The 25,603-nt window shown below is 38.1% G+C and overlaps 1 protein-coding gene across 2 annotated transcripts in view; it reads right to left on the reverse strand.

Moving 5' to 3' along the window:
* Window positions 1–25,603, reverse strand: part of med13a (mediator complex subunit 13a) — a 232,041-nt gene that overhangs the window by 153,599 nt on the left and 52,839 nt on the right. For both annotated transcript variants that reach the window (XM_060847924.1, XM_060847923.1), the window contains exon 3: window positions 6,627–6,711. In XM_060847924.1, coding sequence (XP_060703907.1) covers window positions 6,627–6,711 — 85 coding nt within the window. The remainder of the gene's footprint in view (window positions 1–6,626; window positions 6,712–25,603) is intronic.

The following is a 25,603-nucleotide window of genomic DNA, read 5'->3' on the forward strand; positions in this document are numbered from 1 at the left end:
TGAGTTAGCACAGACTGCTATGATATTTTGCTGGTGCTATCCAGATGGTTAATCTGAATAGAAATATTTTGTGATGTCAGTCCATGGATGCCAATCACCCTCCAATTCTTTACCTTAACAGTTATGCTTTGTGCTTATGCAAATGGTGCAATCTATTCAATTGAGGAGCACGAGAATACAATCCTATCTTCATCTACTACCCACATTCCTACCAACAAGCTTTACTGATAATTGTAAACCATAAAACCTTTGCAACTAGAATTTTGGTGGCATGGAAACGAAATAGGGGGGAAATAAACAAGAAATGCTACAAAAAAATGGAATTCCACTTGGGGGGGAAAAATACACAAGTAAAAGAAAATATAATTAACACTGGTATGGCTTTGATAATATTGAAGTAGAGAAGATCAAAACCTTGCTGCAGATCTCGCAACTGTACATTGCTGTGTAAAAAAAAAGTGTAAATGTGGCACAGAATAGAATTTAGCAATAAAGGGAATAAGAGAAACAAGAAGTGCAAAAATGTTTGTACTTGATACAAGCACAGAAAATGCTGAAAAAACTCAGCAGGTCTGACAGCAATGGCGAAAGAAACTTTCAGTTTTGGATTTCTAATATTCACAGTGTTTTGCTTTTATTGTATTAGATGCAAGATGGTTAAGCCAGTGAGACCCAACGACTGGATGCAAGAGAAATGAGCTTTTCCTTTCCTTCAAGTTGACTTGTGGAATACTGAGTGTGGAGAACATGGCCATGAATTTAAGAAAAAACACAGGATAATCATTTTCTCCCCATTGAAGAGTTTCCTCAAGAAAGTCCCTATTTCAAGACACTAGGAACAATGGCTCCCACCACCAACCTGGGAAACACATCTGTACCAAAGCAGCTAGGCATCAATTCTAAAGGATTTGAGACTTAGCAGCCATCATCCCACAGTTAATCTATGAAAACTAAATGGACCACTCGTACCAGCTCATACATTGCTCATATAAGTCTTACTGCAAGCCAAAGCAGGAATATAATCCTAAAGACAGGTTTTTCACAAAAAAAAACAACAGAAGTTTGGTGAGAGATATGGATACAGTTGCTTGCAAGTAATTTTACATTAGTACTAGAAACTGTACAACAGTCATATTGATAGTCATAAGAGCTATTAAAAATGTATGCCTCCTTTATAAGCAGATCTTCAATTCACAATAAAGGTGAACAGATTCCAGTGTTTCTGTCAAGAAAATGTATAAATTATTGAATGATGCATGCAGAATATATTGCCAAATTTTTTCTTTAAAATTTCCCAAGATGGACTTTCGTTAATGAGCCAGAATCAAGACTCTAGGAGGTTAAAGGTAACCTTTCAGCTGACAAAGTTCAAACGAAAAGGCTTTTACATTCATCTCAAATGCAATCAAAACCAGTTTTTCTAATCAATAACTGCTGTAACTAGCTTCACAAGTGTAACTGTAATTTAGTAAAGGCTATTTGCTTACAACACTGATTTGAAGACAGTGTAGCACAAAGAAGGATGGCTCCTGTTGTTGGGGGATTGGGGCCTGGTTTGAGGAAAGGAAAGGAATAATTTCCAAATTTGAACACTATCTATTTTTCATCACTTACACCACACCCATCTCAGGTATACAAAGTTGTAAGAACAAGATGGCAGCAGAGGATGGTTTCTGAGCCACAACTCATCCTCTCTGGCTTGCTTTGTTTTCTGTAAATTTTTTTTTAGTTTTTATCACCTCTACTCACCTTGTGGAGAAAGCAGCAAAAACAGCTCTGACTGGGGGCTTTGGCAGTCAGCCAGGAGACAGCTGGTATGCTGAACTCAGGCAGACAGGAACATTGCGGCTTCAAGATCCATAACCCGTACCACAGTGCTACTCTAGCACAAGAGTGGGAGCAGGCAGCCGGAATGGCCGGCAGTAAGATCGGAGTAGGCAGCTTGGGGCAGAGATGGAATTTGAAACAGGCTTTCTATTGCGGTGATTGTAGAGGAACAGGCTGCAAGGCAGCAAAAGCAGGCAGCCCTCAGTGGTGGCGGGGATAAGGATGAGCCCTTGTGAGGAGCCCAGCATGGTTAGGCGCTTATGAACTGTGGGTGCTGAACTGTTAACTGTGTGCCTTTGCTTTTCCACTTTTTAGTAAGATGGACTATGATGTTTATCGTTTTAAATTTAGTTTTCCTCATTTTTCTGCTTTGTACCCAGGATTCTGTACAGGTCATTCTGATATTACGCGCGTTTCATCATTGCAAATTCACTATAATGGGATTGATGAATTGGGGACACTGTTTCAAAAGCGTAAACTTTTAAAACATACGTTGGCTATAATGAAATTACACCACCAACACTTTAAGAGTTGTTTCTAAAGCGCAATTTTTCTATGACTACCAATTCTTCTATGGTGGTTGTGCTCTTGTGCAACCCCAAGAAAACTGCACTTTAGAAACAGCGCAACTGGCGATTACATATTGGCGATGCAATCGTTTTACAGCCAACGCACATTTCAAAAGTTCACTCCTTAGAAACAGTGTCCTCAATTTGTCAACCGTATTATAGCGAATTTGCGTTAACAAAATGTGCATTATAATAACAGAATGACCTGTACCTAAAGTGGTGCCATAAGTCACGACTCAAACTTTTCACTGTACTCACATGACTACGTGTGATAGTAAATTCAAATGTTATCATTATTTAAAAACAAAACTTTTTTTTTCTTTGTGAATTAGTAAATCTGAACTGAGAGGCAAAGGAAAGAGAGATAATCAGCTTCAGTGCATTCATTAAAAGACCGACAGCCTCCACTGCATTCACACAAATGGACAAAAGTAGACTTCCCTATACTAACCCCCATCCCTCCTGACATAACTCACCAGTACACTGTCTTAGCCAAAGCACAAATGTGTAAACCATGAAAAGGAGAAAGTGAGGAATGCAGATGCTGGAGATCAGAGCTGAAAATGTGTTGTTGGAAAAGCGCAGGTCAGGCAGCATCCAAGAAGAAGGTCTCATGCCCAAAACGTCGATTCTCCTGCTCCTGGGATGCTGCCTGACCTGCTGCTCTTTTCCAGCAACACATTTTCAGCTAAGCAATGAATAGGTCAGGAAGTAATGATTAACTCCAGAGGGAGGAAGACAGGAGGGTAGAGACAAGCATATTTATGTTAATTATTAGAAATGTATAGACCAACACACATCAAGAGAAATTAACATTTAGATGCATGCAGCATTCTTCCAAATTCTGGAAGGATCATATGGCTAAAACATCAGTAAGGTTTTCTGATAGAAAGAAGTGAATTTCACATTTTTTCAGCATTTTCTATTTTTTGTTTAGATTACCAACACTTGCAAATCTTCCCATTCCTGATTGAGCAAAAGAAAATTCTGACATTTAAATTTTTGTTCAGATAGCTGGGTTTATAAACACTTGAGGTTAATCTCTATTCTGAGTGACAAAATTTTGCTCTCCTTTTGAAAATTGTCCCAAATGCTGCCAGAACATTATTCTTTTAAACTAACGTATGCAACTTTGGATTGAAGCAGCAGCTTCAGCTTTCTGACTACCACTCTCAATTCCAAAATGTAAATTAAAACAGAAATCTAAAAACAAGACATCCCACAGCCTATTTGTGAATGAAACACTATCAGAACAGACATAAAAATTTCAATTTTTAAATGGATTGAAGAGAGTTTTAAAATCTGCAAAAGTTCTTCAGTTGCAGCACATCAGCTAAACATCCAAAATATACAATGCAGTATATAATACAAATCATAGATAGCTGAATACTATCTACAGAATTCCTGATCACACACAAGGAGACATCCAAAAGCAGGAAATGGTACAAATGGAGTCATGGAAGCCAATACCCCTCATGTCAGAAGTTATCTGGATAAAGATCTGGGTCTTGTTAGCTTTGAAAGAAGAGCCAAGGTGCGACCTCACTGCAGTATATGAAATAGAAAACCATATGCAAAAGGTAAATTGTGCATATTAATTTCAGATTATTCTCAAACAGGTGGTTCAAGATGACATGTTAAAATTGGCAAATTACAGAACTTAGTTCTGATTTTATTCACAAGCTAATTTAGATGGGCAAGCTTATAGTTCCAGAAATCATTTTACAAAAGAAATGGATATTGCATTAAGGAGAATATGGACCCTTTCCAATTTTAAAATAGGTATGAATGTGAAAGACCAGCTATTGTGCTGCACGAGTAATCAAATTGTAATTATATACCATATCTATCTGTGGCATAATTCAACTAATTTAGTCAGGTGGTTCAACACGTTCACCCTATAAACATGTCAGGCCTACATGTAAAATGCTAACTTATCAGTTGATTGATTGATTACAGGCTAGAAACAGACTCGTTTCTGGCAAATTTCTTTCAGTCCAAGCCTGAACACGATTCTAATTGAGTTTTAATATTGTAAATTAAATATAATTAAATGTAGCTGACACTCAAATTGTACAATATTTCCCAATTGCCAAATCAGTGTCGTAGAGTCATAGAGATGTACAGCATGGAAACAGACCCTTCGGTCCAACCGTCCATGCCGACCAGATATCCCAACCCAATCTAGTTCCAAAACTGAAAATTTAGAAAGTGCTGTTTGTATTCACAATCCTCCCTCACTAGTTTACCTATGTCCCTATGGTCAAGTGTTAATTTTGAGTGACAAAGGAGCAAATCAGTTAGTAGAAGAGGATTATAAAACACGTAAAGTCCTAGCCTTCAATTAGAAGGCTGCTAGCCTTTAATTTTGCCACTTTGGATACAGTTAAGTTAAACAGGTAAAAATTCCACCCCAGGAAATAAAAATAACATTTAGCAAATAACTTCTAAATTATAAAATGATGCATGTGTCTCATTAAGGATCCAATTTATAGAATTAATGTATGAATAGGTGGGGAGAGAACGTTTTTAAAGACAAATAATGTGTTCGACCCATACGACAGAATACAATGCAAAATAAGTTCTAGCTGAGAATATGAAAACATTGGATGGATAAGCTATCAGTATTTAAAGTTACTAAAGCATAAAGACCAAAAGTTAAGCTTTTAAGAATATGGAAGGATACAAGTCTTCTCTGGACTCAAATGTTGTCTAAGGACTGCAGAATAACAAGTATTACACCTTTGCTCAAAAAAAGGTTAAAAACTAAAAGGTAAACTAACTTAAGTACAACTTAAAAAAAATATACATTTTACCATCTTCCACTCATCAAGACAATTCACAATAACAATTCAAAGAGATGTGGGTATAACAGCTAGGCCAGTATTTACTGCCACAAGGGCAGTTAAAAGACAACTACTGTCATGGATCTGGAGTCATATAGAAGCCCAGAGCAAACAAGGCAGTAGATTTCGTTCCCTAAAAGATAGTAAACCAATGGAAGACCAGCTCTTTTTATGGAATTCAAATTTCACCACCTGTCATGGTGGAATTCAGACTAATGTCCCAAGAACATTAGAGTGGAGTTCTGGATTTCAGAATGTTCTGGAGTAACATTTGCCAAAACCTTCCAAAAGAGAATGTTTTCAAAGTTGAACATCCTCATTAATTAGGACAGATTGCAGAAGTTGAGACTGTTTTCCTCAGAGAGGAAACAGCGAAGGAGCAGGGCTCTGAAAGCTTGTGCTTTTAAATAAACCTGTTGGTTCATAACCTGGTGTTGTGACTTCTGACCTCCTCAGAGAGCTTGAGGCTAAAAAGGTCTGATAGCAGTTTTCAAGACCACAACAGGTTTACAAGTTAGACAAGGAGAAACAGTTCTTACTTTTAAGATTAAGCATAGGAAGGCAAAGATTTTTAAAATTTTGCTTAAGAAGCAAATACAATGTGAAGAAAACACTCTCGAAGTGAACGGTTAGGGTCTGGAAAGCATTGCTTAGAAGTGTGGTGGTGGCACATTCAATTGAGGGCTTGGAGGGGACATTAAATAATCACCCAAAGAGAAACAATGCACAATGTTACAGGGTAGGGTAGGGCATTAGTACAAAGTCAAAATGCTCAGTAAGCCAATACAGATGCAATAGGGTCCAATAGCTTTCTTCTTCACAAACTATTCTGTGACTCTATGATGCAAGTGACTCAGGCACTGTGGTGAATTGCAATACATCTTTCTGAAAGTTGGACCTCAATCCATTTGCTATTACGCAAATTAACTCGAGTGTCTAAAACACATAACTGTTCCTAACTTTGCACATTTTGTTCACTCAGTTCACTCAGACACAAGACAAATTATTGGTACTGGCAATGGAACTCTTATGGTTAAACAAACACATTGCCAAAGATTGCAAATGCAAGAGGTTTTCTCTGCATCTATTCAAGATTACGACTATATTTCCAGTAACCCAAATTATTGAGTGAAAAAACACTGGTGCAGAAGACAGAATTGGAAAAGGGTTACATTTTCAACCGAAACATGAACCTTTCAGCATTATCACCATCCCTATTTTCTAACAAAATATTTTTTCAGTCAGTGAATCAACAAAATTGGCTATCAAAACAGAAAAAAGAAGTATTGGCATATAAAGTAGATAGTAGACTATGCCAATATTAGGCATCACAAGTAAGCTCCATTACATATGAAATCGTTGTAGGATATCATACAGCACATACCTTTCCAATAAGTTGTGAATAGCCTTAAAAAGCAGCGTACGGCACTCATAGGACAGTCCTTGCTCCCATAATCCCTCTTCTTCCACTAAAAATGAAATGGTAATTAAAGTTAGACTTCTTAATAAAATATTTTTTTCAAAATCTAATGATAACAACTTACAAGAAAAACTATTAATCACGGTGATTCCAGCTGCTGCTCCACTTTACAAGTCAACTGAAATCAGTGGCTTCTGAACAATGACCCACAATCTCTCAACGTAATCCCATTTACACTTTTATTTCTTGCTTACTGTTTTGTCCTGTTAAACTTTTCGACAATTAAAGTGTTGTTCTTAGCACTGTTGGCTCATTAGCGAATTGAGCCTATGCCAGTAAACCAAGATCTCTCTTTATTAACTGAGACTAAGTAAAATTTAATATAAACTTGTAATTGAATTCCATTATCAAAGATGATATGAATGGCTCAGTGGATAGCACTGCTGCCTCAGAGCTAGAGATCCCACATTTAAGTCCCACACTAGGACTTGACCAATATGAAACCCAGCCACTAGTGCAGGCAAGCCAGTATTCATGAGTACTAGATTCCAAGTGTGGAGCGTGGTGGCAGGAGAACACACAGCTACAAAACACCCAAATCCAAATATTATGATTGATAAATAAAGTGATCAACAAACATTATAATCCCACGTAACTTGGGAAAAGCCAAAGGAGAAACCAAGAATTCTTTGTAGCTATGTGACCCCCGAGCTCAAAATTGACCATCCCCGACTCAAACAGTCCTTTTATTGATGTCGGTAAATGACAGGAATTACATACCAATATAACCATTAAAACCAACCATTTTAATTTTAAACACTATATCCATTCAATGACTAAATCACTGCAAGAAATCTATGTGTTGCCTCATAAATCGCTATTCTTTCTTTACACGGCTCTAATGTAACACAGTAAAATGATGTCACAGTATCCTAGCTATATCTAACAGTTCATCATAGATTTACTTCTCAGTCTATCTTTCATTCCCAAATTTCCATCATTCACCTATACTCAAGAATGCGGAGAGTAGAATAGTGGAATTGCACAACCAACCTGTGCGTCAAATGCTTTTGTTATTATTTGGCCCGTCTCCAAAGACTGGCCCAAAGGGCTGGTTTTCCTTTGGTAACTTTCCTGGGTTTTGCTATAAAAGCAACTTCATACATGTGATCACTAAGCTAAAGCAGACATCTTTTCACACTTGCCACTGAAGGGATATTCCACCAAACAAAATTTGTTTGAGTTGCAAAAGTAACTCATAAGAATATAATGAATGAACAAAACTAGTTAGCATTCAGAAATAAAAAAAGGATTCCATGACAAAATTCAGAGTTTTTAAAGAGATAATAAATCTGATGGACATAGGTAATTCAATGGATGCTGTTTCTATGGACTTCCTAAAGGTTTCTTATAAAGTCCCACACAATGGCTTGATAGCAAAGGAGGAAGCTGAAAATGCGCAGGTCAGGCTGCATCCAAGGAGCAGGAGAATCGACATTTTGGGCATGAGCCCTTTTTCAGGGCTCATGCCCGAAATGTCGATTCTCCTGCTCCTTGGACGCTGCCTGACCTGCTGCGTTTTTCCATCAACACATTTTCAGCTCTGATCTCCAGCATCTGGAGTCCTCACTTTCTCCTAACAAAGGAGAAAGCCCATGGAACTGAGAGCAATTACTGATATGGATAAGAAGTTGACTAAGTGGTAGGAAACAGTGATGGAATAATGGGCAAGTACTCAAACTGACAAGACAATACCAGTGCCCCACAGGTAACTGCATTAGAGCCCCAATTATTCACAATATTTATTAACAACTTGGATAACAGCATAAAAAGTCAAGTATCACACTTGCTGATAACACAAAATTGGGCAGCAATGTAGACAGTGTTCACTACAGCATAAAATTACAACAGGTTATTGATAGATTAGGTTCATGGGCAAAGCTACGGCAGATGGATTTTAATATAAACAAATGAGAGATTATTCATTTTAGATGGAAAAAACATAGATCATTTTTTAGAAGGCACAAAGTTAAACACAATAGATAACCAATGAGACTTTAGGGTTCAGGCACATAGCTCTTCAAAATGCCACAAAAGAGCTAAAGGAATGATGGCCTTCATGTCTAAAGGGCTGGTGTGTAGGGATGTAGACATTGTGCAGCAGTTATAGTAAACTCTGAATAGACCCCACTTAGAATATAGACAGCAGATCAGGGCATGACACCTTGGGTGTTTTGGCCCTGAAGGGAGTTTAATGCAGGTTTAAAAGGATGATAACTGACTACAGGCGTTAAGTCTGAAGATAGGATGGACAAATTAGGCCTTTATTCTCTTGAATTTAGAAGGCTATGGACTATCTAAGGTCTTCAAAATATTAACAAGACTGGGTAGATAAAGAAACTATTTCTACTGATTGAAGATTCTAGAACCATGAGGTATAGTTTAAGAATTATGGCCAGACCATTCAAGAGATATTGGAAAGTACCTCTGCACGCTAAGAGTAGTGGAAGTTTGGAACACTTGCTCAAATTGCAATCTATGTTAATTCAATTGTCAAAGTGAAATTCAAGATGGACAATATATTTTAAGCAATGGTACCAATGGTTAAATGCACACACATGGCAGGCATTTGCAGTTAGGCAACTGATCAGCCATGATCTTAACTAAATGGCACGGAAGGCTCAAAAACCTGAATGGCTTGTTTCTATGCCCGTTAAATTTCACAAAATTAAGAATATCTATAAAAGTTTGATATTGTAGAACACTGATTAAAAGACAATTTAGCACAAATCACAAGGAAAAGCACCCACATCAAAACTAGAAGGTCAAAAGCTTATTCCAAAAAAATGCTGCTGCTGCAATCTGCTTGCACAGCTGAAGAATGTTTTCAGGCTGATGAATTATTTGAGCAAAACAGTGTTGCTTCTCAAACATTGATCAAATTATTTCCAAAAAGGAATTCTTAGTATTCTAATAATTCAGGAATAAGAATAAATGACATTAAATACCTGTTATAAATCAATATTCATTGATCCAACACACAAACTTTAGTTAAGTATAACTTTTACAAATTAGTCTTTTTTAAAAATGAACTATTTCCTACTTTCCAGTTTCCACAACTTGCTAGGTCAGTTGAACAAAGCAGCAAGAAAGGTATAACTTGAAGAATGTGAAGAACACGTATAATGAAAATATATCTACTACATTTAAAAATACAAACCAAAGGCTGTGCATCAGGTTAGGCTTTCAGACAAGTCACGCTGTTTGTACATGATCACAAAATGCAAAGAAAGTCACTGCACTGCATAAAAACGTTAGGCTGCAGATCATATCGAGAGAGAGACAGACAGAGACAGACAGAGACAGACAGAGACAGACAGAGACAGACAGAGACAGACAGAGACAGACAGAGACAGACAGAGACAGACAGAGACAGACAGAGACAGACAGAGACAGACAGAGACAGACAGAGACAGACAGAGACAGACAGAGACAGACAGAGACAGACAGAGACAGACAGAGACAGACAGAGACAGACAGAGACAGAGACAGACAGAACACACATCTATCCTGGGACAGGCTAAGCAAAGACATGCCAGAGAATTCCTAGAGGCCTAGCACTCCAACCACAATGTCATAAACAAACATAGATCTAGATGCCATCTATCAACCCCTCAGAAAATGAACAGGAAATGACATCACCACAAACCCCAGGAACCCCATCCAGGAGAAAGATATAAATAGAAAGCAGGAGACAACCGCTTCGCTTCATTTGGAGGTCGCCACTGATGATTTTACCTAGCCAGGTAATGAAACATCTGGATATCAAACCTACACCCTAAACCTTGCAATATCTATATGTGAATTTCAAGTTATACCTGAATGTACAGTGGCAGTATAACTTTGTGAACTATGGTTTGTACAAAGTGCTAAGACACCAATGTAACACATTTGTTCAAGTTTAAACAAAAAAGTTAGCCCAATTAAGGCAGTTTCATTCTTCCCTGTTGAAATGGAATACAATTGCCCAATGACAAAATTATTCAATCTGGAATAATGAATGATTATAAAATGCCATAACTCTACTATCATTTGCAAGATCTTAGAAACACCAACAATCTATGTAAACATTGACAGGTATCCAAATTCACTGCAGAAAACTGTCATAAATGGCTTAGCTTTTCATGGAATTGCTCATTCTATGCATTACAGAAAATGCCATTTTTAAGAAAATCACTTTCACTGCACCATTTCATAGTTGAAAAACACCAAACATTGCATAAAATTACTAAGATTATCCAGTGAACCAAGTTAAGGGGTTTTGAAAGAGTTGGATATTCATTGCAAACTCACATGTATTTGTCTTTCAGCGTTGCTGAGGTGCATGCCATTCAGTAATAGGATTACCTACAGCTTTCCAAATAAGCAGCAGTAAAATATTCTAGCCCCACTCAATTTGAGACTGGTGTGCCAGAATATTAAAAGTAGTTTATGACCTGGAAACAAATTCAACAACTTTCTAATTGCAGATGCAGAAAATTTATACTCAAGCCTTGGACATTACCAAAGTTTTAACACTATGTTGTAGCAGACAAATAATAGGAAGGACAGGAACTCAAGTGTCAAAGACAGTGTAAAAAAAAAAACCTTGGCATTGGCAACCCGAATAGATATTTGGCTGAGAGAGAAAAAAAATGAATAGCAAAATCCAGCTGGACTAACAAAATGCCAAAAAAAATGTGATCTCTGCTAGAGAGCCACAGAATACACATTCAAATCACCCACTGTGTTGCAGCTCCAGTATTGCAACAGTTTTCTCAATCTCACTTGGCATGACATGAACACAAAGGAACAAAGAGCTCACGAAATACAGAACATAAATTTCCATTAAAAACCAAAATCACAAAAGAACAAAATTCTTTGTCATAGTTCAAGGTTGTAATACAATAGTACTGTTTAGACAACATTCAAACAGTATAGTAACTTTGCCACTGGCATAGCCTTTTAATACTTTAGTAGCATCAGAGTATATATGTGACATTCAAGTACGAAGGAAAGGTAAAAACAAAGTTGCTATTGTTATACCAAGGTAATATCTTTGAATGTCAAAGCATGAATTGCTTGCTTCTGTGCTACTTATATTCATTCAATCACTTTATACTGGTTCCTACAATTATTCCAACACATTCTACAGTTCACACACTATCTCTCCAAACATTTTTAAAAGAAAGGCCTAAAACCAGTACCTGTACAGGCTGTGATGGTTCAAGCAATGGTTAATTCCCCTTCCAATCTAACAGTCATTGAATGTCTAATAGACTGATCATATCACACAAGCAAGTTTCTTGACCGTACTTGATTATTAATTTCAAGAACATTTGGAAAAATTGAAAATTCAGAAAAAAAAGTGCATTTCAAACATCAAGTACAAAACACTGCACCTGTACTACAGGAGACAGCAATATAGAAATTCCTAAGCAATTTAAAACATATGTCACCCTCCCATCCAAAAATCATGGAATTATTTTCTTGTAAACATTTTTTTGATTATAAATCACTCTGTAGCTATTTGGTGTCGAGTTCTCTGTGCAGTTTGTTTCTGCAACAAGTTCTTAATTGTGTACAGCTAGGCGGAGGGTCTCCATTGCTGGCAGCCAAATTCAGAATCTATATTCTCTTGCCACGCTGCAGAATTCAAGGTGTGGTCTTTAGTTTTACACATTTCCACTTTTCACATTCCCAGTTTTCTACTGTTCAAGGAGATATGTATAAAGTACACTTTGTATCCATATCACACTCCATAGAAATCTTAGTATCATGCCAATATTATGCATTCACTACTACAATAAAGATTACATTAGTTGAATTGTTACCAAAATAGAATTCAGAAAATGTTTGCGAAAAAAATCTCTCTTTTGGAAGCTTTTTTGCAAAGTAGATGACGGATGGTCTGGAAGTGGTCAAGTAGCATTATTGCTGAATTGTTAGTCCAGAGACCCAAACAATGTTCTGGAAACCTACTATGGCAGGTGGTGGAAGTTGAATTCAATAAAAATCTGGAATTGAGAGCAGTGACTCTTAACTATCCTCTGGGCAATTTGGAATGGGCTATAAAAATGCTGGTTCAGCCATCAACACCATCATCCCATGGACCAATAAAAGTACATTTTAAAACTATGATTTTCAAAAGGACTTCCTAACTACTTCAAATTTCAACAGATACATAAGATATCCATCAATTATAGATTACATCATTGAAAACATAGCCAAGGTCCTACATCATTATATCTACCAGACCCATCAGCAAAGCAAATTAATCTTCCCTTCAAGGAATACATTCTCTTTAATACATATATTGAATGTGCTCATTGCAAGATGCTAAATTTGATTTTAAAAGTTGGAGATCAACGTTTAACTATAATAACATAGCAGATGACCAGTCAGCCTTCACACCTGACTACGATGGGAACAAAAACGTTTATCAAGGATTTGATTGATCAATCTCCAAACAGTGGCTTTTTTTAAAGAGTGACATGGATAGCTTGCAAAAGTTCTTCAATGTACTTTAGTATAATTTTAGGTAAAATTCCAAGGCGGCGTCCCTTTATAAAATTACAGCTTTAAAAAAAAGGAAGCACTGTACCATTAAACAAAATAGGATATATTAGAATCATAGAGATGTACAGCATGGAAACAGACCCTTCTGTCCAACTTGTCCATGCCAACCAGATATCCCAATGCAATCTACTCCCACCTAAGAGCACCCAGCCCATATCCCTCCAAACTCCTCCTATTCATATACCCATACACTTGCCTTTTAAATGTTGCAATTGTTCCAGCCTCCACCACATCCTCTGGCAGCTCATTCCATACATGTACCACCCTCTGTGTGAAAAAGTTGCTCCTTAGGTCTCTTTTATATCTTTCCCTTCTCACCCTAAACCTAGTTCTGGACTCCCCCACATCAGAAAAAAAGACTGTCTATTTATCCTATCCATGCCCCTCATGACTTTATAAACCTTCAGAAAGTCACCCCTCAACCTCCGATGCTCCGGAGAAAACAGCCCCTGCCTTTTCAACCTCTCCCTGACCAAACAAGAAAAAAATGTAGATTTTTCTCTCAAGATATAGGTACATATCTTGCACATAACCTCTTTCATTTGCTGTGGGCACAGCCAATATGTTTTGCCCATCCCAAACTGCCTTTGAATTATGTATGTAGTTAGGCTATTTCATAGAGCAATTAAGAGTTAACTGCGTTATAGTGGATCCGGACTCATCGGCAGAATGGCAGACTTGGTTCCCTAAAGGACACTGAATAACTATAAAACCACAAACTGCATCTAAAGATCATCACCCCTGGACAGAAGGGCTTGAAAGTCAAAGTCATCACTTAGAGATCTCAAGATGACCGCCAGAAACTTTTGATACCAATCAGCAGCAACAATTCTCAAACTAAGTGCATTGCCAACTGCAGAATTTGTAGTTTGTGCAAATCAGAATCATGACTGCTTTGGATTCAATGTACTGCTGAGATTTTTTTAAAAAATTAGTGACTGCCAGAAAGTATTTCCATTGTATTTTCTTCGCTCTTCGAAAATTTAAATGCAGTTGTGCAGTAACCAAATTATACAATGCACATCACAGCTGTCCAACTTACTGCAAAATAAAGCAGCTATGAAAAGGTGAAATTGCACCATTGATACCTTTTCCTTCACAAGCTATAACAATCAAACAGGAACATGTTTCAATGTAATTCAACGTTTAAAGCCAGAACAATTTAAACATGAATTTCGGTACAATTTAATAATAAACTTGCCGCCTGGCCAGTGTTAAAGATCTGAATCGCTGGGAATAGGATAATCTTCCTGCATAAATTTCACCAGCTTTAAAAATTAAACTTCTTTAAAAATTTGGTACGTACTTCAAAACTCTGATTTAACACATTTTACTTTTTACTTCGTAGCTCAACAGCAACATTTTGTTTGAATGGATGAACAAGATTTTTTCCCCTTTCTTCATCCGGAAAGGAATCAAGAATTCTTGTTCCCACACCTCAGTCAAGGCTCCTCTGTAGTGACTGTCAAGAGACCGAAAGAGTAATCCAGGATTATTCAGACACCTGCTGAAAACGGTTGATCACCTTCAAGCTTAAATGTCATGAGAAAAATCACAGGCATAAGATTACACCCCTTCTACCAAAGAATTTTTCTCCACATTATACTCTGCCAACTTGTTCCATACTCACTTAACTACATCTCTTCACAGGCTGTGTAACTCATCACAATTTACTTTCCCGACTAGTTTTCTGTCAGCAGACTTGAACGTAAATGATTATCCTTAGATAAATTAATTCTTGTTGATACCTTTTTACCAAGTGTGCTTTCAAACCACACACATATCCACATAAGTAGAATCTCTCTATCGAGTACACACATTATATCCCTATTAGGGAAACAGTTCAGTCACTCAAGTTCAAAAGTGAATTAGGTGGCATTTGCCCAAATACTGCAGGAGTGTGACTGACTAAAGTACAGCATTGATGAGCTCTTCATTGTTCATGTAACTAGAATTATCTTGTCAACATACCGAATTTAGAAAAGACACCAGTACCTTCTTTTTACAAGGGCCGTAACTTCCATTGGAAAATCGAAAGATAGCTTTGCAGCTAAGTAAAATCTGCCATGACATTTGAGTTTTATAAAACCCCAAAGTAATAAATGGGAAGGATAAATTTACACAAGGCAATGATAGGTCACAATTAAAGAAAGAATTGGTCAGTGCGAGTGGAAGAGCATTTTCCAAATACACACAGACAAGAATTACTTCTATTTAGCTAGCTACATACTCAAGTCCTTAGATGTCGTGCAGGTTATTCTGGTGAGAAACTGAGCCACACAGTCCAGAAAAGTCCCAGATCTAATCCCCATCTGAAATCAGCTAATCTCAGTTGAGATGTTGCAATTAGTCTCCGAACCCCTAGAGAATCAAGTTCTACTAACTTCAAAAGCAGCATCCAGTGTTCAACCTGGAGGCAATAATTAGCAGAGAGGAAATGCACCCAACCAGTAGTTAAACTCAAACTGTAGCCAACACCGGGAATCAAAGTTCAAAACTTGACTTAAACTGTTCAACAATCCAACTACCTAAATAGCCAATAAGCAACCAACATTAAGTTTGAAAATAGCCCAGTGAATTTTATGAAAAGTTTGTATGAAGTACTGTAATACTTACTTATTAAACCCACTGATTAGTTTCTTTTGTTCAGTGTTTATAATGCATAGAAGGATGCTTACAGCAGAACAAAATCAACCTTCTACTCCCCAAAGAAACAGTTTAACAGACAACTAAACCTGTCTGCATCTTACAAAATTAATGACTATTTCCCAACCTGATCTTGCTAAGTGGTGCCTTTCAAGCATGAAATACTAAGATAGTCAACACATGACAATCCATAATTGAAGTGTTCATTTTTCACAATCTTCTCTCCTGCCAACTCTCACACACCAAAATATTCAATCCACCATTATACAAAAACCAAAATGAATACAGTTGAAGTGTAAACTAAAAAATCAGTTTTGTTTCACTGAAACTAGAGTTATGATAACAGAGCATGGTACTCAATTGTTCAAATTACTGCAAGCATTGCAATTGTTTAGGTTTTCGAAATGAAAGAATGACAAATGTTCTTTCCAATCACAAAACAATTTAGCACCTGACAATACATTTGGTAAATCTCCTACATGTTGGCAACTAAAGCATGTTATAGTTTTCAGGAGTGTCATTCTGACCTTCCAAGATAACCAAATACAATAAAAATTGCCTTTTGAGGTTTTACAAGATTACATTTATCAAAGGAAGTGTTAACAGTTCTTCAGGTAGCATTACATACTCATAACAGTTTAAAAGACACTTCTATAGCCAGTGATAGCAAAACAATAATTGAACCATCGATGTGACATTATAAAACATGAAACAAGTTAAATGACACCTGCATCAGTGGCACAGACTCTGTTTGAATATAAGTGCTATAGGTGGAATACATTCCAGTGGCTAACTGGAACTACAATCATGAACACCCATTCAGTTAAAAAAAAATGGCAAAACAGTGTCGATCTCTATTTAAAGACCCCACTCTTGGAGTCCTGGCAATAATGCAATAATACCTAAACTTACTATTATATTTTTTTGTGATGGATCTGGAAGCAGGCATATGCATAAAAGAATGTTTGTAGACCAATCTATTTTAGTTTTGGCACTAGCAATTGAGTTTCACATATTGGTGATAACACATGACTTAACTAAAACTATACTGATGAAAGTCTGTTTATATGGGTTTAAAATACTTTAAAGTCATTATTACTTTCAAGTTACTTTCAGCACTTCTGCCCATCAGCCCAAGCTCAAAATAGTCTTGCCAAAAAAAAATTTGAACAAAGATATCTGCAGCTGTGACTGCTTCTCAAAGTTTGAGCTGGCAAAATACAAAACAAAACTAACTACCGTATCACATCTTATTGAAAATGGTATATCTGTAAATAAATATAAATTTTAGTAATGCATGTCTACAGTATTTTCCCACAAATACTGTACTTTAACCTTCTGTATGTTTAATTGGAATTTTATGAAAGCATTTGACGTAATGGATGCCTGTGCCAGACAGGTCCTCTTCCATTTTACTATCTGCATGAATAAACAACATACTAATTGATATTCTATCAGTGTAATTGAGCAACAACTCAAAAACAAGGAAATGGAAATAACCTGTAAGCAAATTCCAAAAACAAACATTAGCTTAAAAATGTCGTAAATTGTTGCACTTTTTCTGATTTTACAATTGTTTCGATATGAGTAAATCTCCTAAAAGTATACAAGATAATGAAATATCTTCAAGACCATTTCAGAACCGCAACTTGAGATGTAATTTAACAACTGGGCTAACGAAGAACTATAAAAATGTATAGTTATAATTAGAGGCAACTGCACTCACCCCACAAGAGTTTTGGCAAGTTAACAACAGAGAACAGCTCAAGAGAGGTTCATAAATCTCAAAAAGCAAACATTTTTACACCATTAAAGTCAATTTGCAAACACAATTTCAAGAAAGCGGACAGCAAGCATAATAGGGAGGGTAAATGTATTAATACATCAATTTTGTCAATAGAAACAATTCTCATGGGTGAGGCATGACAATAAATTAGAATGCAAGTTATAAGTTGGTCCAAGACGAATCGAATCGAATTTATTGTCAGATGTATCGAGGCACAGTGAAAAGCTTTGTCTTGCGAGCAATACAGGCAGATCACATAGTTAAGTAGCAGGGATAAGTAAATAATAGGTAAACAGTAGCAAAAACAAAAACACAGGTACAGGCGAATGTTAAACATTTGAGAGTCCATTCAGTATTCTAACAACAACAGTAGGGTGGAGTCTTTTCAAAACTAGCTGGTGCATGTATTCAGGTTTCTGTATCTTCTCCCTGATGGTAGAGGTTGTAGAAAAGCATTTCCAGGGTGGCATGGATCTTTGAGAATGCTGGCGGCCTTTCCTTAACAGCAGTCCCGGTAGATGGATTCTATAGATGGGATTTGCGATTATCCAGGCCGAGTTCACCACTCTCTGTAACCGCCTCCGATCTTGAATGGTACAATAGCCATACCAGGTAGTGATACATTCAGACATAATGCTCTCGATGGTGCACCTATAAAAGTTGGCAAGGGTATTCGTTGTCACGTCAAATTTCCTCAGCTGCCCGAGGAATGAGAGACACTGTTCGGCCTTTATAACCAGTACGTCCACATGAGGAGCCCAAGAAAACTTGTAGATGACCACTCCCAGGAGTTTGATAATCTCCACTTGTTTCATCTCTGTGCTATTAACGTGTAGGGGAACATGAGTAACATCCCGCCCAAAGTCAATAATGAGATCCTTCATTTTGCCAGCACTAAGAGCTAGGTTGTTATTAGCGCACCATTTTTCCAGGTCTTCCGCCTCCCATCTGTAATCTGTTTCGTCGCCATCAGAGATTCAACTGACTATGGTGGTGTCATCAGCGAACTTCTAAATGGCATTATTTGCTGAAATGAACTGGCATACTATGCAGCAGACACACGAATCAAGATGCAGTGAGAAGACATAAGAAAATTTCAGAATACTCAGAACATATTCCTACTCGAAAGAAAAGTTCTGAGGAGAGAATCTAACCCATGGATAAATAAAGTAGTCGAGGAAAGCATCAAACTTAAGGAATCTATGTAAAGATGAGTGCCAGGTCAGATAATAAACTTGGAATACTGTGTCCAGTTCTGGTCGCCCTATTATAGGAAAGATGTGGATGCTTTGGAGAGGGTTCAGAGGAGGTTTACCAGGATGCTGCCTGGACTCGAGGGCTTATCTTATGAAGAGAGGTTGACTGAGCTCGGGCTTTTTTCACTGGAGAAAAGGGGGAGGAGAGGGGACCTAATGGAGGTATCCAAGATAATGAGAGGCAGAGAGTTGATAGCCAGAGACTATTTCCCAGGGCAGAAATTACTAACACTAGAGGTCATAGTTTTAAGTTGGTTGGAGGAAAATATAGAGGGGATGTCAGAGGCAGGTTCTTTACACAGAGTTGAGAGAGCATGGAATGCGCTGCCAGCAGTTGTGGAAGGAAGGTCATTGGGGACATTTAAGAGACTACTGGACATGCACATGGTCACAGAAATTTGAGGGTGCATACATGAGGATCAGTGGTCGGCACAACATCGTGGGCTGAAGGGCCTGTTCTGTGCTGCACTGTTCTATGTTCTATAAAAGAACAGTAGAGAATTACTAAAATGTTGAAGAAATGAGAGAAAGCTAAAGGTGTAGTAACTTATGCAATTTATTTTTGAGTACTTATTCTTTAGATAAGTGTACTTCAGAGAGAGTGTACTAATAGCAAAAATAGTGAACAAATAATTTGCTCCTATACTCACTATAGAGGATGAAAAGTAATGGCTGTAAATCAAGTGGTAGAAAGGAGAGTGGATGATGAAGGGCTTATGCCCGAAACATCGATTCGCCTGTTCCTCAGATACAGCCTGGCCTGCTATCCTTTTCGGGTATCACGTTTCAACTTTGATCTCCAGCATCTGCAGTCCTCACTTTCTCCCAGAAAGGAGAGTGGAACCTAGTAATATATTGCCAAGCAAACCAATAGAGCTGCAGGTTGACATGTCTGAGTCCAGTAAGACTTCATCCAAAACTCTTAAAAGAAGTGGTTAATAATGTAAGATGTATCAATGTTAATTTTCCAAAATTCTCTAGGCTGTGAAAATATTCCATCAGATGCAAAGTAGCAAATATAACCCATTTATTCAAAGAGGGATGGACGCAGAAAACAAGAAACTATAGACTATAAAGACATAGCTAGTTACCTTAATATTTGCAATGGAGGGGTTCAAATCAATTATTAAAGAGCTAACAGTTGCATGCTTAGAAAAACTTAAGATAATCATGAAAAGCCAGAATGATTGTCAAAGGGGAATCACGTTTAACCAATTCATTAAACTTCTCTGAAGGAGTAACGTGTTGGGCATAATGAGAAGTTGGTAGACAATGTCCTTGGATTTAAAAAGGTATTAATAAGGTGCCACAAAGGTCATGGCATAGGGAGTAACATGAAAATGGAGACAGGATTAACTGGCTAATGGGAAACAGTGTACAGAAATGCTGATGTGAAAGATGTAACGAGAGGAGTTCTGCCGATGTCATTAAATTCTTACAGTTTACATGAGGGGAATAAAGACAGGGTCACTAAATTCACAGGCGAGAGAAAGCTAGGTAGAAAAGTGACTTGCAAAGTTTATGGAGCTTGCAGAATGTAGATAGTTTGAGTAAGTGAGCAAAATAACTGCAAGATGACAAGTACGAGAGAGAAAATTAAAAGCATTTTACTTTGACAGGATAAAAATGCAGAGTGTAGCATAAACAAAAAACGACAACTGCAGAAATCAAAGGTACAGGGAAGTTAGGTGTTTTAGTAGACAAACAAAATGTTAGTATGCAGGGATACAGCATGTAATATGGAAAATTAATAGGATGCTATCCTTTGTTCTAAAGGAATTGAACATGGCTTCAATTATACACGGCATTGGTTGCGATCATATTTCATATGCAGCGGGCAGACTTTGTCTCCTTATTTAAGGAACAATTTAAAATGCTTTGAAGGCAGTACAGAGGAGATCAACTAAATTGATACTTGGAATGTGTGGGCTGTCTTTCCAAGCACAGGTTTGACAAGCTGGAACAAACAAAAACAAATTGCTGGAAAAGGTCAACAGGTCTGACACCATCTGTGGAGAGAAATCAAGAGTTAACATTTCTGGTCAAGTGAACCTTCTTCAGAACAGACCCAAAACGCTAACTCTTGATTTCTCTCCACAGTTGCTGCCAGACCTGCAGAGATATTCCAACATCTGCAGTTTCTTCATTGTTTTATTTTGACAGACTGGATTTGCTTGTAGCATATATGATCTTGATAAGGTAGTCGTGGAAAACACATTTCCTCTTGTAATAATATCCAGAACTCAAGGGTTGAGAGTCTTTAGAACTCTCTGCTTTAGAAAGCGATAGGAGCAAGGTTATTGAATATTTTTAAGGCAGAGGTAGACAAGTTCTTGTTGGACAATGAAATTAAGGGTTGCCAAGAGTGGATGAGGATGTGGAATTCAAAATTTGAACAGATCAGCAATGATTTTATTGAATATTAAGCAGGCTCAAGGGACCAAATGGTGTACAACTGCTCTTGTTTCACATGTTCATAATTAATTAGTGATACAGTAAGTTACAAATTTGAAATTTGTATAAATAAATCATGCCCTGCTCCAGAACCCTCAAAAATTCTATGTATCCCTGAAGTTTCAGCTCTAACAGAGTTGAGTTTTGCTTGGGGGAGACACTTCCAAAAATACCTACTGAAAATGGTTGTTTAGGCTCATATAATTAGGAGGTTCAAATAGGAAAAGGCACTACAAGGCAACTGGTGCAAACTAGGTTGCCTCCTCCAAGTAAGGTGATAAGAAATTTAACTGGAAACAAATTGTTTTTATTGTGTAGATAACACAAATCTCAGAGTGCAGAACACCGAAGAAATGCCTTTGCTGAATTAGTACCATTAAATGTTGAGACTTCCGTAGTATTTAAAACTTGCAACTAGACCATTTCTATTACAAAAAGTCTCTTCAAAAGATTGTATCCAATAAAAAAAAAGTTGATTGGTGTTGATTTAACTTTTCAATCTGCAATTTGAGTCAGAGCTTTGAAAAGATATGAAACAGTATGGAGTTTGCACGTTCTCCCCGTGTCTGCGTGGGTTTCCTCCGGGTGCTCCAGTTTCCTCCCACAGTCCAAAGATGTGCGGGCCAGGTGAATTGGCCATGCTAAATTGCCCATAGTGTTAGGTAAGGGGTAAATGTAGGGGTATGGGTGGGTTGCGCTTTGGCGGGTGGGTGTGGACTTGTTGGGCCAAAGGGCCTGTTTCCACACTGTAAGTAATCTAATGTAAGGTTATAAAAACAAGCTTTACCACATTAGAAACTTTTGAACTTGCAATCTCTGCTCTAACAAGCTGGCCCAAACTAGTTTAAATAAAAAAGGTGCAAAGGAAAGGCGGCACGTTTCTTAATCATCAACCTTTGCTGCAATATTAATAGAAGCATCCAACAATAGGAAACACACACTTCGCTCTCCGGGATAGAGGGCACCTATTTATTTTCAACAGCTTTCATTTGCAATTTTAACTGTAAATTTGGCCAACCAAAAAAAATTCATTTCTAAAAAAAAGAGAAAAGGGGAGTAGGTTATATACACTTGCCAAAAACTACAAATTATAAAAATTCAAGGTTTTTTTACCTAGTCATGCTGTTGAAATTTAAGCACTCTTCGCTTCAACCTAACATTATCTTGGTGATACAAAAGCCTTCATACTCTTGAATTAAATCCAGAATGAGTTTCCCAACTGCAAATTATGCAGGATTCAATATCCTAAGGCATTCAAAAGGGATCAAATCTGCATGAACAGGCTAAACATCACTATTTATAAATTATTTTTAATTCAATCTATTTGACGTTAAGGCATTCCTACTGAACTTGAGACTAGACCTTCTAGCCCAGATAAAACCCAACCAAAAAGCTACAACAGCTTGCCACTCAAAGGATGCAGAATGTGATGTTGTACTCAGATCAAACTAAGATACATACTCTTCATTATACTATCTCCCATGTCTCTAATGGACCAGACTCTACTACCACTACTTCTGGCAGGGCATTGCACGCACCCACTATTGTGTAAAGAACAGATCTCTGACATCTCCCCTGAACCTTCCTCCAATCACCTTAAAATTATGTCCCCTCATGAAAGACATTTTCACCATGGGAAAAAATCTCCGGTTATCCACTCTATTTATGCCTCTCATTATCTTGTATCTGGACACATCTCATCCTTCTTCGTTCCAATGAGAAAAAGCCCTAGCTCAACCTTTCTTCATAAAACATGCCCTCCAGTCCAGGCAACATCCTGGTAAATCTTCTCTACACCCTCTCTAAAACTTCCATACCCTCCCTAGAATGAACCAGAATTGAACACTATATTCTAAGTAGGGTCCAAACAGGACTCTTTAGAGCTGCAAAGTAAACTCAATCCCCCTGCTAATGAAAGCCAACACGTCAAACGTTGAGGCCTGTGATCAGTGGAGTGCCACAAGGATCGGTGCTGGGCCCTCTACTTTTTGTCATTTACATAAATGATTTGGATGCGAGCATAAGAGGTACAAGTAAGTTTGCAGATGACACCAAAATTGGAGGTGTAGTGGACAGCAAAGAGGGTTACCTCAGATTACAACAGGATCTTGACCAGATGGGCCAATGGGTGAGAAGTGGCAGATGGAGTTTAATTCAGGTAAAAGCAAGGTGCTGCATTTTGGGAAAGCAAATCTTAGCATGATTTATACACTTAAATGGTAAGGTCCTAGGGAGTGTTACTGAACAAAGGGACCTTGGAGTGCAGGTTCATAGCTCCTTGAAAGTGGAGTCGCAGGTAGATAGGATAGTGAAGGAGGCATTTGGTATGCTTTCCTTTATTAGTCAGAGTATTGAGTACAGGAGTTGGGAGGTCATGTTGCGGCTGTACAGGACATTGGTTAGGCCACTGTCGGAATATGGTATGTAATTCTGGTCTCCTTCCTATCGAAAAGAGGTTGTGAAACTTGGAAGGGTTCAGAAAACATTTACAAGGATGTTGCCAGGATTGGAGAATCTGAGCTACAGGGAGAGGCTAAACAGGCTGGGGCTGTTTTCCCTGGAGCGTCGGAGGTTGAGGGGTGACCTTATAGAGGTTTACAAAATTATGAGGGGCATGGATAGGATAAATAGGCAAAGTCTTTTCTCTGGGGTCGGGGAATCCAGAACTAGAGGGCATAGGTTTAGGGAGGGAGGGAAAAGATATAAAAGAGACCTAAAGGGCAACTTTTTCACGCAGAGAGTGATGTGTATGGAATGAGCTGCCAGAGAATGTGGTGGAGGCTGGTACAATTGCAACATTTAAGAGACATTTGGATGGGTATATGAATAGGAAGGGATTGGAGGGATATGGGTCGGGTGCTGGCAGGTGGGACTAGATTGGGTTGGGATATCTAGTCGGCATTGACGGGTTGGACCAAAGGATCTGTTTCCATGCTGTACATCTCTATGACTCTATAACAACCCTATCAACTTGGGTAGCAACTTTGAGGGGGCTATATGCATGGACCCAAGATCCCTCTGTACCTCTATATTGCCAGGAATCCTGTCTTTAACCCTGTATTCTGCATTCAAATTCAACCTTCCAAAATGAATCACTTCACATTTTTCCAGGTTGAACTCCATCTGCCTCTTCTCAGCCCAGTTCTGGAGGAACAGAGAGATCCTGGTGTCAATGTCCATCGATCCCTCAAAGTTGCCACCCAAGTTGATAGGGTTGTTAAGATGATGTATAGTGTGTTGGCTTTCATTAGCAGAGCGATTGAGTTTAAGAGCCACAAGGTTATGCTGCAGCTCTAGAGAGACCTGGTTAATTCTGCATCCTATCAATGTCCCGTTGCAACCTACAACAGCCCTCCACGCTATCCACAACTTCACCAACCTTTGTCATTGGCAAACGTATTAACCCACCTTTCCATTTCCTCATCCAAGTCATTTATAAAAAATGCACAGAGCAGAGGTCCCAGAACAGATCCCTGCAGAACGCCACTGGTCATCAAGCTCCAACCTGAATACCTTCCATTTACCACCTCTCTGTCTTCTATGGGCCAGTCAATTCCATATCCAGGCAGACAGGTGTCCCTGCATCTCATGCCTCCTTACTATGGGGGACCTTACCAAGGTCCCCCAAGAAGCGGTGTAAAATCCATCTACACCGCTTCTACTGCTCTACCTTCAACCCGTTTTGTCACATCTTCAAAGAATTCAATAAGATTTGAGGTAATGACCGACCCCTCACAAGACCATGCTGACTATCTCTAATCAAACTATGGTCATCCAAGTAATCATAAATCCTGTCTCTCAGAATCCTCTCCAATACTTTGCCCGCTACAGATGCGAGACTGATTAGTCTGTAATTCCAAGGATTATCCCTATTCCCTTTCTTGAACAAAGTAATAACATTTGCCACCCACCAATCATCCGGCACTACTCTAGTGGACAGTGAGGATACAAAGATCATTGCAAAAGGCGCAGAAATCTCTTCCCTCACTTCCTGAAGTAACCTTGAGTATATCCTGGCTGGATTTTCAAAATTTTCAACACATCCTCCTCCTTAACATCAACATGTTCAAATTTATCAGTCTGTTTCACACTGTCCTCAGAAACATCAAGGTCCCTCTCAGTAGTGAGTATTGAAGTAAAGTAGTCATGAAAGGACCTCCCCTACCACCTCCAACCCCAGG

Source organism: Hemiscyllium ocellatum, chromosome 31, assembly GCF_020745735.1.
Source record: "Hemiscyllium ocellatum isolate sHemOce1 chromosome 31, sHemOce1.pat.X.cur, whole genome shotgun sequence".
Taxonomy (NCBI): Eukaryota; Metazoa; Chordata; class Chondrichthyes; order Orectolobiformes; family Hemiscylliidae; genus Hemiscyllium; species Hemiscyllium ocellatum.